The 16,874-nt window shown below is 43.3% G+C and overlaps 1 protein-coding gene and 1 long non-coding RNA gene across 2 annotated transcripts; one reads left to right on the top strand and one right to left on the bottom strand.

The window, feature by feature from the left end:
* Positions 1 to 541: 541 nt before the first annotated feature.
* Positions 542 to 14,607, top strand: LOC110513063 (thrombospondin-3a). Its single transcript, XM_021593116.3, has 22 exons — positions 542 to 1,192; positions 2,662 to 2,865; positions 3,152 to 3,399; positions 3,764 to 3,866; positions 3,980 to 4,012; positions 4,126 to 4,208; positions 4,308 to 4,359; positions 4,482 to 4,630; positions 4,912 to 5,052; positions 5,157 to 5,231; positions 5,502 to 5,654; positions 5,800 to 6,018; positions 6,129 to 6,288; positions 6,454 to 6,572; positions 6,707 to 6,759; positions 7,286 to 7,467; positions 7,828 to 8,006; positions 9,705 to 9,753; positions 9,958 to 10,154; positions 10,399 to 10,571; positions 13,363 to 13,502; positions 13,618 to 14,607. Exons 1-22 carry the CDS (start codon positions 1,099 to 1,101, stop codon positions 13,677 to 13,679), a joined length of 2,868 nt encoding a protein of 955 aa, XP_021448791.3. The 5' UTR covers positions 542 to 1,098; the 3' UTR covers positions 13,680 to 14,607.
* Positions 14,589 to 16,689, bottom strand: LOC149984504 (uncharacterized). Its single transcript, XR_016493713.1, has 2 exons — positions 16,443 to 16,689; positions 14,589 to 15,983 (listed from the first exon to the last, which is right to left on the bottom strand). It is a non-coding gene; the product is annotated as an uncharacterized LOC149984504 (long non-coding RNA).
* Between the last annotated feature and the right edge of the window lie 185 nt (positions 16,690 to 16,874).

Raw genomic sequence — 16,874 nt, 5'->3', positions numbered from 1 at the left:
ATGGTGTTCTCAGTATTACCCCACAACCCCTTGTCTCATAGTATCCCATACAAATTAATGGAAGTATGGATGTCGTTTTGTGCCAAAAAGTTTAAGGAGTGTCCAAAAAAACAAACATATTTCATGAGCTTTCTTCTATCTCCTAGATATAGGGCAGACACTTCAAAACCTTATTCCTTATTATTTATTTATTGACTATCAATTTGCCATTTATGAATGTGTTATTCAATACTTTTCTATGGCCTATAGTATTTTAATTTGATCAACAACCAAAAAATATTTATAATTCTGGTAGGCCACCTAAAGGGGTCCTAAAATGTAAAATCAAATAGCTAAATGATCCATGGTATGACCATCTTAAAACAATTCCAGATGTTAGCTTAGTAGAACTTAGCCTACAATCATGGAAACACATGTGAACCATTTTATGACATCTTGTTTGTTTTTCTGTTTTGTTCTTCTTTCCTTCCCCTCTTTTATCTTAATGCCCTGGGAGGATAGTCTGATATGTTTGAAGTACATCGCCTACTTAAGGCTATATGCCTCTCAAACTCAACTCTGGACCTCGAAGCCAGTTCTACCTGCGTTCATTCATTGTTCCCTTCTAATCAGGGGCATATTTAGACCTGGAACACCAGGTGGGTGCAATTAATTATCAGAACAGAAAACCAGCAGGCTCCGGACATCATGGGGTAAGAGTTGAATAGCCCTGCTATACCTTAAACAAAGGAAATCACCTTATCAGATTAATTACCATATAGACTACGGGCACAGCCTATATTATGTCTGTATAACATGAGAATTTAGAAAGTTGGAAACACCGCACGCCTCAGTTTATAGCAGGCGAATGAACTCCCTCTCTCACTGTCACATCCACTCTGTGCGGACGAGGTACTTGGCTGGAGCGCGCCCGTAAGAAGCCAGTCGACATTTGTAACTGTTCTTAAACCTACATTCTGCGGTCAACTCACTCTGCAGACTTATTTTTGTTCACTTTGAAATTAAGCTCCATTCATCAACATCAAACTGGACTCTCGGCGGATAGTAATTTACTGCTGTTGACTTTCTTGTCAACTTTCACACACCGTTTCTTGGGACATGGGTGCGAGGCGCGATGTGCCAACTTTTCTGGCTCTATCCACATTTCTATTCGTTGCAACATGTGAACCAATGGACCAGAAAGATATGCAAGGTAAAATAAATAATACTAACTAACTCATAGTAGTGCGTATTTTGTGAATCATCTAATTCAATTAAGGGGAAGTGTGTTTTCGAAATGAATTAATGCAGACAGTTATTTCAAACAAGCTTGCATTTTTGGTCTGGACTTCACTTTGTTCTGCCATAGACGCACATAAACTCGAGATGGTTATTATAATCCTGAAAATATTAGTTACAACTGTAATAATATTTAAAATGAAGTGTCTGCGCGCCCTATAACCATTTCTAACTCGAGTTTAAAACACTCCACACACAGGGTGCAACGTTTGTCTCTCACCTTTATGGCTTGAAATGTGCTATTTTATCTCTAAAGGCTAGTTTCTATCATCTGTTTTCTCATTCATCTTGGTTATGTTGGTCTTGTTTCACTGCTGGTTAATTAGGTTCTTTATTTTCCATTTCATACACTAATAATATATATATTTTTAAATGATATATCCTCTCTTTTTTCTTTCTTTTTTGAGATGACAAGTTTTTTCCTTCCACATGTCATAACTGTTCATGTCTCCTCCACTTGTATTCTTTCTGACATAGACAGGAACAGAGAAAGTGCTAAGCCAACTATTTCATGACTTCCTTGGCTGACTTTCCCCTTATTCCCCTCTTTCCCCTTTGAGTGCTCACAGCCTGCTTGTGGCAGAAATCCTGACCATTGCCAAACCCCATTGTCCAAACCAGTGTGTGAATGGGTGAGGATATGTCAGAAATAATAGCAGAGAGAGGGAGGCAGAGAGAAAAGGAGGAAGGGGAAAGCCTTCTTACTGAGAGCCAGAAAGCAGCCAGGAGTCCTGTTCCTTTTATTCCTCTCTTTTGTTTCCCCCTGGGTTTTAATATCCAGCAATGTGTCAGCATGGGCTTTGACTTTTGGCACTATGAAGTTCTCTGTGATAATGTTTCAGGAATGCCACTGCTAAAATTGATGGAAGTAAATTAATTCTGTATTGGTGCACAATCTACGAAAGACAACAAAGACAGAGGGAAATTCAAAGTCATAGGAAGAGAAAGTCAATTGAAAAATATGTATAAGAAAATAGTTGATATGTGCTATGTATTTGAACCTACAATGTTATAACACTGTACTATCTGCCGATGAAACGGACATGTAAACTGTAGATTGGGACAATTTTTTAGTGAAATAAAATAACTTGTAAAACTTGTTCTTCTTCTTATTTAAGAAGTCTTCATAAGGGATATCGTTCTAATAAGAGTCAGATTTTTTTGTTTGTTAATTTGGATGTTGCTTCAGAGATGTCAAGAAGTCACTCAACAGTTGTCCTCATATACCTGGGCAAGGGTCAAAGGTGAAGCGTCATCATGGGACTGGATGAGAGCCTTTGATCAGGGAAAATGGTAGATAGATACCCGCTCTCTTCTTCATTATCAATCTCTGTCATTCTCTCCTTCCTTCTCTCTGTCTCTCTCTCCCCACCCCCTCTCCAGTCATTGACATGCTAACCCTGGACTCCAAGACCAGTGTGTCTGCGGTGGAGAAGGTGACAGGTGCCATGAGTGTGTTCAGTGACATCTACATCGTGTCCACATTCCGCTTGCCTCCCAAGATGGGAGGGGTGCTGCTGGGCTTCTACAGCAAAGAGGAGAACAAGAAGTACCTGGAGCTGGCCATCATGGGAAAGATCAACAAAGGTACTTAGATACTGTCACTCTCACTCACTGACTAAAACAGAATGAACTATTTCCCAGTTTCTCTGTGAAGGAGCATACAACTAGCTCAGTCTCAAACCACCTTTAGTATTTAAAAGTGTTCACATGAATATCAATCTGTCCATCAAGTTTCCCTTTTTCATCCCCCTTTTTTTCTATCCATTTGACTTTTCTCTCCTTGTTTTTCTTTTGCTGTTATTAGTTACCTGTCCATGTTCAGTAAATCCCTCAATTTGAGTTTTTCTCCCCCTGTTACCCTCTCTCGTAGCTCTGGTGCGTTACGTGAGGGAGGATGGCAAAATTCACACAGTGAACCTCCAGAGCACAAACCTGGCTGATGGTCGCACACACTCCATTATTCTCCGGATCGGAGGCCTGCGCAGAGACAACCTACACCTGGAGCTCTACGTCAATTGTCGATTGGCTGACTCCAGCCAGGGCCTCCCTCCATTGGTCCCTCTCCCCGCGGAGAAGGTGGAGATTCGTAATGGCTTCAAGGCCTACGCAAGGCTACAGGTGACAAGGAGCACTGAGTCTGACACTAAGTCCCAAGTAAATCCCATGCCCCTTTAGCTAGGGGCCAGGGCTTCATCTCAGTAGCCCAACGTGGCTTGTTATCCTCGTCTCCTATCCTCAATCTGCACTTATTTAAAACACAGGGTGAAACAATATTGTGGATACCTACTGGAAATTAGCTTTCACCTGTCAAGGTCTTTCACATCAGTGTAGATGAAGTGGAGCAGATGAGGAGTGGAGGCAACTTTTAATTGAGAGGTGGTCCTCTTTGACTACCTTTATGCATGGCAACAGCTGTCATATCTAATCATATCATAGCAGCTACAACCACTGCATGGTGTGATCCAAGCTTCTCCCATTACAGGGTGCTGTGGAGTCCCTCAAAATTGCGCTAGGGGGCAGTGTGGCCAAAGCAGGTACCCTGACAGACTGTCCATTCCAGGGGGATTCATCAGTCTACAGCACAGGTGTGTCCAAAATCACTATATGACTTTCCAAGATGAAGTCTGTTGTGAAAATGGTTAATCAGATGTGTATCCTGAACATGTTTCAACCTAAAGTCATTTTCCTCTTCTCACAGTCGGTGCGACTGCAGAAGTGAACTCCATTCTAGGTGACTGTATCCAAATGTCTCTTTTCAAGTATACAGTGAAATCAATGTCTTATGGAAATGTGTGTTGGCTTTACTTGACAACGATTGGGCATTCTGTGGGTATTGTATGTCAGGAGACCACACAAAGGCTCTGATTGGTCAGCTGATCATCTTTAACCAGATCCTAGGAGAGCTGCGAGAGGACATCAGAGAGCAGGTGGGTTGTGTGTGTGTGGGTTTGTACAAGTGTATGCATGCAGCATGTATGTGTGTCTGCATACTGTATGTGATTGTGCATGTTCATTGATGTCTCCAGGTGAAGGAGATGTCCCTGATTAGGAACACCATTCTGGAGTGCCAAGTGTGTGGTGAGTGAACAGCCATGGGAAAAAAACGATGTGTACTGAAAAATTTGACCCATTCCTCATGTTCCCTGTTCTTGTCTTGCTCATAAACATGAAACCTAAACCAACAGTGTGTTGACCTCCAGGCTTCCACGACCCTCGTTCCCGCTGCTCCCCCAACCCCTGTTTTAAGGGCCTGTCCTGCATGGAGACCTTTGACTACCCAGGGTACCGCTGTAGTCCCTGTCCGGAGGGCATGACGGGCAACGGAACCCACTGCCAAGACATTGACGAGGTATGACACAATAACAGATAGGAAATGGAAATTAGCCTGGCTGGGTTTTAAATTGTGTTTTTTACACTGCCTCAAGCTCACAGTTGAATGAAATGTGAATTGTCAAGGCTTTTAGGGTGACAGCTGAGCTGTTGTCAAAATAGGCCGCGTCACTTCAAGTACTGTACTCAGCACGGCTCTTATTTCAAAGAGCCCCTACTTTACCACTTATCTCTGTCTATTTCTCTCTCGTCTCCCCCACTCTCTCTATTTCTATTCTCTGTCTCTCTAACCTGTCTCAGTGTTCCATAGCCCAGCCCTGCTACTCTCCAGGTGCGTGTATAAACACAGTGAAGGGTTTCAGCTGTGAGCTCTGCCCCCCTGGTCTCTGGGGCCCACCCCTCTTTGGGGTCGGACTGGAGTACGCCAACCACCACAAACAGGTACAAACACACACACACTATTACTTTTTTCCTTACTGACATAATCCATAATTCCCTATTGTCTTATTTCTTCCTCACACACCTTGCTGTGGTTTTGTCTACAGGAGTGTGCAGACATCGATGAGTGTATTGAAGTTGCCAACGCCTGTGTGCCCCACTCCATGTGTACCAACACCATCGTAAGCAGAAACCCTTTTCAAATATGTTTATTACAATGTATGTACAGCGTCAAATCTTCACAAACGAGACATCGCTCTCTTGTGACCATGTGAGAGTACTGTAGAGCCGCTGTGTACTAAAGCTGTTCTCTCTCCCTTGCTCTTTCACCCCCAATCTCTCCTCTCTCGCCCCTCCTCCTCTCACTCTCTCCCACCTCTCCTTCTCTTTCTCCCTCGTCCTCCTCCTCTCTCTCTCTCTCTCTCTCTCTCCCACCTCTCCATCTCTCCCAGGGCTCGTTCAGGTGTGGTGGCTGTAAGGTGGGTTACTTGGGGAACCAGACAGTGGGCTGCGTGCCCCGTAGGTCCTGTGCCACACTCAGCTTTAACCCTTGTGATGCCAACGCCCACTGCATTATAGAGAGGAACGGAGAGGTGTCCTGTGCGGTAAGCAACAGTGGTCTTTTACTACCTTTGCCCTCCTGGACAGGAACAGAGGAGCCACACTACCCATACTGCCAGCCTCGGTATACTACTTTATAGATGTTCTTTAGGTTTGGTTGAAAATGCTCTCCTTTGTTCCACTCTCCAGTGCAACATTGGCTGGGCCGGTAACGGGAACACTTGTGGCACAGACACAGACATTGATGGATACCCAGACCGCTCTCTGCCCTGTATGGACAATGACAAGCACTGTAAACAGGACAACTGTGTTTACACACCCAACTCAGGCCAGGAGGACGCAGACAACGACGGCATCGGAGACCAGTGTGACGAGGACGCAGATGGGGACGGCATCAAGAATGTGGAGGTGTGTTTCCATCTCAGACCCTCTGTGGTAATTGTATCTGGGTGTATGTGAATGATTGTAAGTCATTGTTTCTCATTTTTTCTCATGACCATAACGGTTATATTTTGCAGGATAACTGTCGACTAGAACCCAACAAAGATCAGCAGAACTCAGACACAGACTCTTTCGGTGACGCCTGTGACAACTGTCCCAATGTCCCTAACATTGACCAGAGGGATACGGACAACAACGGGCAAGGAGACGCCTGTGACAATGACATAGATGGAGATGGTGTGTATTCACACAGGCGCGTGCGCACACAGACTCACACTTTCACTCACACACTCACTCACACATAAACGGCAAGATGTCTGGGAGACATTGAAGTTGACATTACACTCATTGCAACTAGGTGATGGCCCTCATGTCGCCCCCCTGTCTTACCCTGGTGTTCAGGTATCCCCAACGTGCTAGACAACTGCCCCAAAGTCCCCAACCCCATGCAGACAGACAGGGATGGAGACGGGGTAGGAGACGCCTGCGACAGCTGCCCTGAGATCAGCAACCCCATGCAGGTAAAATAACCTTCACACACCCCCAACTCCCAAAATGTGGATCTACAGAATATATTCAGCCACTCTTGGCTGAAACAGGGGTTTAGGCTGCTCATTTGTCTTGTCTTTGGTTTATTCTGACCTTCTCCCTCTAGACGGACATTGACAATGACCTGGTGGGGGATGTGTGTGACACTGACCAGGACACGTGAGTCTCTGACTTCAACACGCACGCACGCCTACACACAAACAGATACAAACTGCACTCACACTGCTACAGCTGTCACACAGCGCTACACCTGCTGTGGCTAACACACACATGCATACACCTGCTGCGCTCATATTCTCAAAAACACACATTCACTTTACACCTGCTACAAGTAGACACACACACCTGCTGAGACTTGTTTTTGTGCTGCAGTTGTTAGACCTTCCTGATGGTGTTTTTCTAGGTGATCAAAAAAATGCAAACTATTTCAGTACAAACAAAATGAGTGAACATAACACGACTTGGGCCAGGATTCAATGCAAGGCACACTATACCCGATTTTTAAAGGTCATGTACAATTGAGCCGACATGCGCAGCATTTACCATGAATGCGATCTCTATGACCGTTGTTTAAAATGCCTAAGGCCCATTGTTGGTTGTCTAGTGCACTGCGCTAGAGCATGTCTTGAATTAAATCCCATCCTTTGAGTTGAACTGAATTCCAATGCGTCTATGTGTGTTCCAGGGATGGGGACGGTCACCAGGATTCCAGGGACAACTGCCCTGACCATCCCAACAGCTCCCAGCTGGACTCGGACAATGATGGCCTTGGGGACGACTGTGACGATGACGATGACAATGACGGATTCCCAGACGTACAAGACAACTGCAGACTTATCACCAATCCCAACCAGAAAGATTCTAACAGTAACCAACCGTTATTAAAACTTGAACAGTGAACTATCCCTTTAACAGTAACCAACCGTTATTAAAACTTGAACAGTGAACTATCCCTTTAACAGTAACCAACCGTTATTAAAACTTGAACAGTGAACTATCCCTTTAACAGTAACCAACCGTTATTAAAACTTGAACAGTGAACTATCCCTTTAACAGTAACCAACCGTTATTAAAACTTGAACAGTGAACTACCCCTTTAACAGTAACCAACCGTTAAAGGGATAGGTTCACTGTTCAAGTTTTTGCTTATTTTTTTACTTCTGCATTGCTAAATGCTTCAAAAGTGCCCCTCTGTCTTTCTATGGCCGTCTCCCTCTCCTGTCCCAGGTAACGGGGTGGGCGATGTGTGTGAGAACGACTTTGACAATGATTCAGTCTGGGATCTGATTGATGTGTGCCCTGAGAGTTCAGAGGTTACACTGACAGACTTCAGAGCCTATCAGACAGTCATTCTGGATCCAGAGGGCGATGCCCAGATCGATCCCAATTGGGTGGTGCTCAATCAGGTGAACTCGCTTGACCTCTTTGGCTCAACACATGAACAACTTTGATCGTAGGCTGAAATATCCCTTTAAGGTTATCCTCCTACTCTGAAATCAGTTTACAAGGAGCACCATTATGGTTATTATAAATAGGCATATGTTAGTGCATTGACTACAGTCTAAAGCCTGGTATATTGCATTGTGCATATTTGTCAAGTTCTTATGGAATACTCAAAAATTACAGTGAGGGAAAAAAGTATTTGATCCCCTGCTGATTTTGTACGTTTGCCCACTGACAAAGAAATTATCAGTCTATACTTTTAATGGTAGGTTTATTTGAACAGTGAGAGACAGAATAACAACAAAAAATCCAGAAAAACGCATGTCAAAAATGTTATAAATTGATTTGCATTTTAATGAGGGAAATAAGTATTTGACCCCCTCTCAATCAGAAAGATTTCTGGCTCCCAGGTGTCTTTTATACAGGTAACGAGCTGAGATTAGGAGCACACTCTTAAAGGGAGCAGCTTGTTACCTGTATAAAAGACAACCAATCAATCAATCAGATTCCAAACTCTCCACCATGGCCAAGACCAAGAAAAAAGAGCTCTCCAAGGATGTCTGGGACAAGAATGTAGACCTACACAAGGCTGGAATGGGCTACAAGACCATCGCCAAGCAGCTTGGTGAGAAGGTGACAACAGTTGGTGCGATTATTCGCAAATGGAAGAAACACAAAAGAACTGTCAATCTCCCTCGGCCTGGGGCTCCATGCAAGATCTCACCTCGTGGAGTTGCAATGATCATGAGAACGGTGGGGAATCGGCCCAAAACTACGCGGGAGGATCTTGTCAATGATCTTAAGGCAACTGGGACCATAGTCACCAAGAAAACAATTGGTAACACACTATGCCGTGAAGGACTGAAATCCTGCAGCGCCCGCAAGGTCCCCCTGCTCAAGAAAGCACATATACATTCTCGTCTGAAGTTTGCCAATGAAAATCTGAATGATTCAGAGGACAACTGGGTGAAAGTGTTGTCAGATGAGACCAAAATGGAGCTCTTTGGCATCAACTCAACTCGCCGTGTTTGGAGGAGGAGGAATGCTGCCTATGACCCCAAGAACACCATTCTCACCTTCAAACATGGAGGTGGAAACATTATGCTTTGGGGGTGTTTTTCTGCCAAGGGAACAGGACAACTTCACCGCATCAAAGGGACGATGGACGGGCCATGTACCGTCAAATCTTGGGTGAGAACCTCCTTCCCTCAGCCAGGGCATTGTAAATGGGTCGTGGATGGGTATTCCAGCATGACAATGACCCAAAACACACGGCCAAGGCAACAAAGGAGTGGCTCAAGAAGAAGCACATTAAGGTCCTGGAGTGGCCTAGGTAGTCTGTGGAGGGAGCTAAAGGTTCGAGTTGCCAAACGTCAGCCTACTAAATCATGTTTTGCAGAAGGGTCAAATACTTATTTCCCTCATTAAAATGCAAATCAATTTCTAACATTTTTGACATGTGTTTTTCTGGATTTTTTTGTTGTTATTCTGTATCTCACTGTTCAAATAAACCTACCATTAAAATTGTGGACTGATCATTTCTTTGTCAGTGGGCAAACATACAAAATCAGCAGGGGATCAAATACTTTTTTCTCTCACTGTAGGTGTGTGATTCATTGTGGATACAGATTCTGATTTTAGCGAGTCCTCTTTTATTGCAGGGCATGGAAATAGTTCAGACCATGAACAGTGATCCTGGTTTAGCTGTGGGTAAGTTCATGTTATGGGTTAAGTTGTTTGTTACTTCTTGTCCTAGTCCTGTGATGTATGTACTCTAAATATAATTGCTCATTTTTAGCCCTACACAGTGATTTCATTATAGCAGTGTATTGAAAAGGTGCTGGAAAGAAATATATACATTTTTAAATTCCAATGAACTGAATTGACCTGACTCAACGTAATGACCTCCCCCAGGCTACACAGCGTTCAACGGGGTGGACTTTGAGGGCACCTTCCACATCAACACGGTGACGGACGACGACTATGCAGGCTTCATCTTCGGCTACCAGGACTCCTCTTCCTTCTACGTGGTGATGTGGAAACAGACAGAGCAGACCTACTGGCAGTCGACACCCTTCAGGGCCATGGCCCAACCTGGCCTGCAGCTCAAAGTGAGTGATGGGACACAAACACAGCAGCCTATAGGTGGTGCTACTGATAAGAACCTTGGCTGAATCGGGACACTTCCTGAGAATCACCTTCAGACAGACTCTGTTGTTGGATATAAGTACAACAAAGCATGTTGTGGTGGCATTGTAAAAACCTTTGATGGTTATATAAAATACAAAATAATCTACTACAGGGTTCAGAATATACAACAATCTCTGTTTGTCTGTCTGTCTTGTTCCCCTACAGGCAGTGAAGTCCCGTACAGGGCCTGGTGAGTACCTGCGTAACGCCCTGTGGCACACAGGGGACACCAACGAGGAGGTGAAGCTGCTGTGGTCGGACCCACGGAACGTTGGCTGGAGAGACAAGACATCTTACCGCTGGCAGCTCAGCCACAGGCCCCAGGTGGGCTACATCAGGTAGGCCACACCCCTCTTTCTCTCTTAGTTATTTATTATTTTTATTTTATTTTAATCTACTACTTTCTATTTGTAGCCGATGTTCAGTAACTGTTTTATTGTCAAAGTCCTTTAGTACCTGCTTAACTATGTATCAGAATTCCATCGTTTTTTACTTAATTAGGGGCAGATGGGTTCGATGGGTTTGCACTTGAAGCTGAGTTCATCCTCACTGGACAGGACACAGTTGTGGTACACAGCTGTGTGACCACTGTTGACCACTAGAGGGAGTTTACACTGCCTTGGCTTGGCTTGGATGATTAAAAAATAAAAAGAAAGATGGCTGGTGGCAGTTTGGTGGACTTGGTGGCTATTCACCAATTTATACTCCATATTTTTTCCCTCCTAAACCTCTTTGTGACTTTTACAGAGAGACCGGGCCCCCTGGCCCTCTATTGTCCCTGTTGCCATGCCAACCAAATCCTTGGCAAGAATTTTCTGAGTGCCGTTCATATGCAGATCCAGAGGAAACTACTGTAGAGTGGGGGGTCTGAGAGAGAGAAAGCGAACAAGAGAGAGGGGGGGAGGCAAGAGAGGGAGAGTATCAAAGTCAGAGAAATAAACAGAAAGATAAACAAGTGTGAGGGAGTAACATAGCAGAATAGGGAAAAATCTCAAGCAGATTGTCAAATTCTAAGAGTGTAAGAGAATATCTTGAATCAGATGTCATGTCCGAGGAACATATTGCTTATGCAAATAGTTTAATAAACCAGATTTATTGGGTGGCATAAATACCATATTGTGCTCAACAAAGCATCAGCAAGACATTTTCAGAAAACACATTCATTTGAACCAACACCTGCGTTTGAGCATCTCTCAAAACCCTCACATCTCTGGCCCATTACCAGTAGCGATGTGTAGGTAAAATCACTGGGGAAGCCAAGCCAGAACAAAAAGCCATATTATGTTGTGATATTTATTTGCTCTATAACCTGCCTTGACACCGTGATTTATAAGGCATAAGGCCGAGACAATAAGAAGACACAGCGGCAGAATAAATTCAACCACATATTTGTTTCATTACAAAACCGGAGAACAACCTCTGTCCGGTGAAGTCCACAAAACATATTGCCTGTAACAAACAGTTACATGACCTACAGCATGGTCAAGCAGGGTAATGTTTCTGACTATTTTTGGACCACTAAACAACTGTTGATTTAGAACCACGGAAAGTTACCACAAGTTGCAAAGAAAACAGGAGCTGCCTCCGCTATTCCAGCACCATTTCAACTTCAACATCATCAAATCACCTCTGCTTAGTCTAATACAGTGACAACTAAAATATACCAAAAACGATTTAGTCCAATCAACGTAAGCTAAATATGATGTGGCTGTCCATGGAACTGATTTGTGTGTGTATATTTGTGTGTGTTTGCATGCGTACAAGTAGAAAAAACTTGTTGACGCACCTGACTTGTAGAGAAACGCCAATGTCGTCCTCCTCTCTAATGTTGCCTAAACGGCCTATGACTCTGTCATACAATACACACTTGTTGTTTTCCTTGCCATTTAGCCTAACTACCTTTCACTGGCAATGATGCACCAGGCCAGCATACTACATCTAGCTACTTGTTAACGTCCAGGGGCACAATGTATGAATTTATGGTTAGATCAGAATCGCTGTTATAATCATTGGCCAGTACGGAGAATTAAGTAAAACCACAAGTCCAAATCCCGATCTCCATCCATTGCTAATGGACACAAAGAGATGCAACAATTCACATTTTTTTCGGTCAATGATGATGTTTGGCTTGTGATGTGATTAGTCTGAAGCCAAATCCAAACTGGCTTCCCTTGACACTTTTTTTTTTTTTTTGTGCTCCAGGACCATTCAGAGCTGAGCTCACACAGTTTAGCTCAACACTGATTGGCTATTATTATTTTTTATTTCTAATCAATGGAGACCGAATGCTCGCTGGCTTCCCTTGCATTCAATGCTATGGGCAGCAACAATTTCATACTCTTTCTGACCAGACAGCGTCGGATAGATACGCTACACATACTGAGACAGAGGGCACTGTTACGTTAGATCAGATGCTTTCTCTGGTGAGATACATTCATCCTGTTGCGAATTGAAGGAAATGTATGAAACACAGAGGCAAAAGATACATCATTTTTAATGTTTTTTTCTTGGTCCATTTTTTTGGGGGAAGCCTAGCTTCCCTTGGCATCCATGAATACACGCCACTGCCCATTATAAAAAAAGTTGCCAGGGAAAAGGAGAGTTGGGGGGTGGATTTAAGGAGGTTGTGGAGGGAGGGGGGGGGGTCTCTCCAGTTGGGTGCAGTGAGGGAGAGTGGAGAAAGAGAGACATGTTTTTTAGAGGCAGGGAGGCCCTATTCAGACCCAAACAGAGAGACACCTGCTTTGTATGCTGTGCAGAGGAGTCAATGGAGCACTGCAGCGATGCACTGCACTCACTCAGGCAGCGACTGGGACAGGGGCTGGGCCTGCTCTCTCTGTCTCTCTTTCTCTGTTCATCCAAATCACCCATTTTGAGTTCTGTGTTTACTTGCCACTGGGTTTTAGTTTGGTAGCACTTCATTCGACTAATCTCTTATATGACCACATGCCAACTACTACAGCTACCCACAACAATCCCGTTATGGGTATGTGACAGTGGTATAAATAAGGACAGTGTGAAGTTATAGGATGACTTTCATTTTGATAATTACCAGAGGGAACATGACTTGAAATGACAAGGGAATTTAAAGGTCCCCTGATTTGTGCATTGTTCTGCGCTCTGTGGCAGGGTGAAGTTATATGAGGGGACGGAGATGGTGGCTGACTCTGGCGTGGTGATTGACACTACCATGAGAGGCGGACGACTGGGGGTCTTCTGTTTCTCCCAAGAGAACATCATCTGGTCCAACCTGCGCTACCGCTGCAACGGTAAGCAGCGTTCTTCACATTGCTACTAACCACTAACGATACTTGTATTGAACAACATAATGCTAGTGAACTAATTTACTTGTATGTTCTGCTTCATGTATCTGTTGTTTCTTAGACACTGTTCCAGATGACTTCAACCCATATCGCAAACAGGTTCTGCTGCACATCAAGGTGTGAGAGGATTCGAGGATGTGTGAGTGCTGAGGCATGTAGATGAGTAACCTGTCCAGCACTGTCTCTCTACACACAAACACTCACACACACACTCTTATTGCCTCTCAGTACAGAATTTCAACTGCTGTTAAAATGTGTGTGACTGTCTGCCCATGAGTGAAAGGGGAGGAGTTTCAGAGTTGTGGTAAAGGAGGAAGAAGAACCCATTTACAACATTGTTGTTATACCAGACTGGAAAAGCAAAAAGGTACTAGACTTTGGAAGAAAGTATACATGATAATGAATGTATGTAGGACTGTGTTACTTCTGGGTTTGAGTTGCTGTCCTTGCCTTCAATTTCACTGTATGAACGGTGGTTGTGTGAATGATAGCGGTTAACCGTTGAGTTTGACTGTTGCGTTAGGTATGAGTGCTCTTGTTGCTTTGTGTTTGTGTATTTACAGCTATCATAGGAATAAATTGATTATATTTTGTGTTTTAAGACTGAACAGTTAAAGGATGTTTTTTTTAAATCTCATATCTAACTGTAAAATAAAAAACATAAGCTAGTGTTACAGGGATGATGGGAATTTGAAAAATACTGTACATCCTCTGAATATGAAACTCCGGGTAACTCTGTCATGACCAGATAATGTCATCTCAGCAGCAAAATACAGATCTGTCACAAGAGACTGTAGACTTGCAGTTATTTAGCCATATTACTTTAAGCCTTTAATAGTGGAATTATGTCCCTAATTTGAATAAATGTGGATTCTAGTGTATACTTTCCTGGGCATCTGATTCTGTGCCCAGTAATTGAATATGAAATAAAGCCTTATTGGATGTGTTTCTTTAAGTCATCTTTAACTGATTAGTTAAACAGAAGCACAAACAAAGAGCAACACAGTCTTTGTCCACAAAAAAATAATAAACAATTGAATGTCTTAATGTTTATTTGACCTTTGTGATTCTGTACACAACAAGAATGCTAATGAATGATACGACTTAGAAAAAAAAACTGTCAAGAGCAACTGTGAGTGTGCACTGCTGTTCCGAGGTCATCCAGTCAGTGAAGTATGTGGTGACACTGGTGCTAACTGTATCTAATCGTTGAGTGCTGTGGTTGTCATCATACCTCCCAGGAGCAGACAGACCCCAGGGCTCAACTGACTGAACTGCCCAGTCTGTCTCCACTGTCTTCTTCTTTGTTCCATATTAATAGCCAGTCATAGAAATCCATATACCTTGTACAGAACTTGCTATATTTAATATCATATATTATGTGTCACATAGCCTAATTACGTTATTCTTATGTCGGTGTAGTAACACTGTAATAACTCAATGATGACACTGTATTTTAACATGTTACATTGTAACTTGCTTTGTAATGGAGTTGAGCATTTTTGTGCTACCACATAAGTGAAATAAAGCCTCTTCCCATTCTACTTGTGTAATAACAACAAAACAAGTTCCCTGCTGAGGACAGACTTGAAAATGAATTTGGATTCCATTTAGAATGGAGTATTTTAAGCATTATTCTATTAAGCTGGAGATGTCCTGCTATTGACCCCTGACTACTGTGTCTGGATTCCAATCTGATCATTCATTCTCTTTGCTCTATCCTGACTAACTCTCTCACAGGTGTGAATAGATGCAATATGATAGGCATTTGTCATCCTAGGTCTTGTTGGCCATACAGAGTTTGTGCAGTACTGCTTCCTATCCCAATATGAGGGAACTTTCAGAGTGAAGTCACAAGGGCAGAGGGAAGAGAATGACTTAGTGGAGTTGGCAAAGGTCCTCACGTGGCAGCTAGCCAGCCAGTGTCTGGTGCGGACAGTGGGACCGTTTGGAAGCAGAGGCTTGCCAACTGTATAGAATAAATTCACTGGGTTTCTCCCATAACAGGGAGAATAGATAGAATAAATTGGGTCAATATGGCGAATGACATAGTATCACAGATATTTTTCTCTAAATAATTGTAGTAGCAAAATGTATTGAAGAAAGTGATTTTGAAAATATATTTTTAAGTGAGAACAAAGTTTTCAAGTACATATCACAGTGTTCTTACACACATGTACGGAGAGAAAATAATGAGGAAAAACAACCTTTCTGAGCTCCTCTGTTAAAGATGGAATACCCTGGGTCCGGGAGGCCGGGACGAGTGCAATATTGGGAGGGCATTGTACAACAGTGCACCACATCCCACACCTGCCTGGCCCTGGGAGGGGTTAACACTTAATCTGATTCCCCAAGCACCAATATTTCATGATCTGGCTGCAGTCCCAAGTTTACCCTCTCTTCAGATATGTCTGAGACTCACATTGCCTGAGGAAGACAAAAGTGTTGCATATTAGTCACTGTCTAAAAGAGAGCTTAGGCTCTCTCTCTCTCTCTCCCTCCCGCACACACACACACACACACACACACACACACACACACACACACACACACACACACACACACACACACACACACACAAGCCCTAACAGTTACCAGGGCAACAGGTCTCCAAGCCACATAGGGGTAATCTGCTAGGGTAGCCAAAAAAGTCAAGGGAAAAAAAGTTTTCTATGGAAAAAACACTTCCACATTCTAAAATGTATTGTCAGAAGTATTATAATAAAAAAAAATATATTGTGATACATAACAGGTGCATAATTTCGTTTGGGGAAAGGTTTGGACTTTGGAGGAGTGTGTCCAAACACACACTGTCTAAGCCCTTATAAACAAGTACACTAACTAAGATAAACATTTAGACCAATGAAAATGTGTTTAAAACCTTACCTCAAGTCACAAGTGATTCATTGCCTCTTCATTCATATAGTGTCGCCATTCTCTTGAATATGTTTGATATGGCTTATGAAAATGCATCATCAACAATTCGCCAGGCAGTTAGAAATATGGGTTCTTATTAGTCCAGAATTCCTTATATGCTGGATCTGTTTTCTTAAATGCATTCCGAACCCATTCTGCAATTATCCATAGCCGAAGATACAGGACTTCTTTCCTCTCCTAAAAGCTCTCTGACAATGGACCTCGCGCTCCGAATAGCCACTGCTTGGTCAATGGACCCCGCCTCCACTGCTACAACAAACAAAGGCCACAACGCAACGCTCACTGAGGCATGTTGGTGCCCCTCTTAAAAGGCTAATAACTTCGGACATTCTCCGCAGTTGAGTAAACACGTCTGACTATCCTTCCCTCTGTATGTATATC

This window comes from Oncorhynchus mykiss, chromosome 3 (genome assembly GCF_057628025.1).
Source record: "Oncorhynchus mykiss isolate SJ-2025 chromosome 3, ASM5762802v1, whole genome shotgun sequence".
Taxonomy (NCBI): Eukaryota; Metazoa; Chordata; class Actinopteri; order Salmoniformes; family Salmonidae; genus Oncorhynchus; species Oncorhynchus mykiss.
This window is presented reverse-complemented; position numbering and strand designations above follow the sequence as displayed.

Coding starts and splice junctions, on each gene's coding strand:
- LOC110513063 (XM_021593116.3), top strand. CDS start 1,099: ATGGGTGCGAGGCGCGATGTGCCAACTTTTCTGGCTCTATCCACATTT. Junction 3,867..3,979: donor TTCATCAGTCTACAGCACAG/GTGTGTCCAAAA, acceptor CTCTTCTCACAG/TCGGTGCGACTGCAGAAGTG. Junction 6,019..6,128: donor ACGGCATCAAGAATGTGGAG/GTGTGTTTCCAT, acceptor TATATTTTGCAG/GATAACTGTCGACTAGAACC.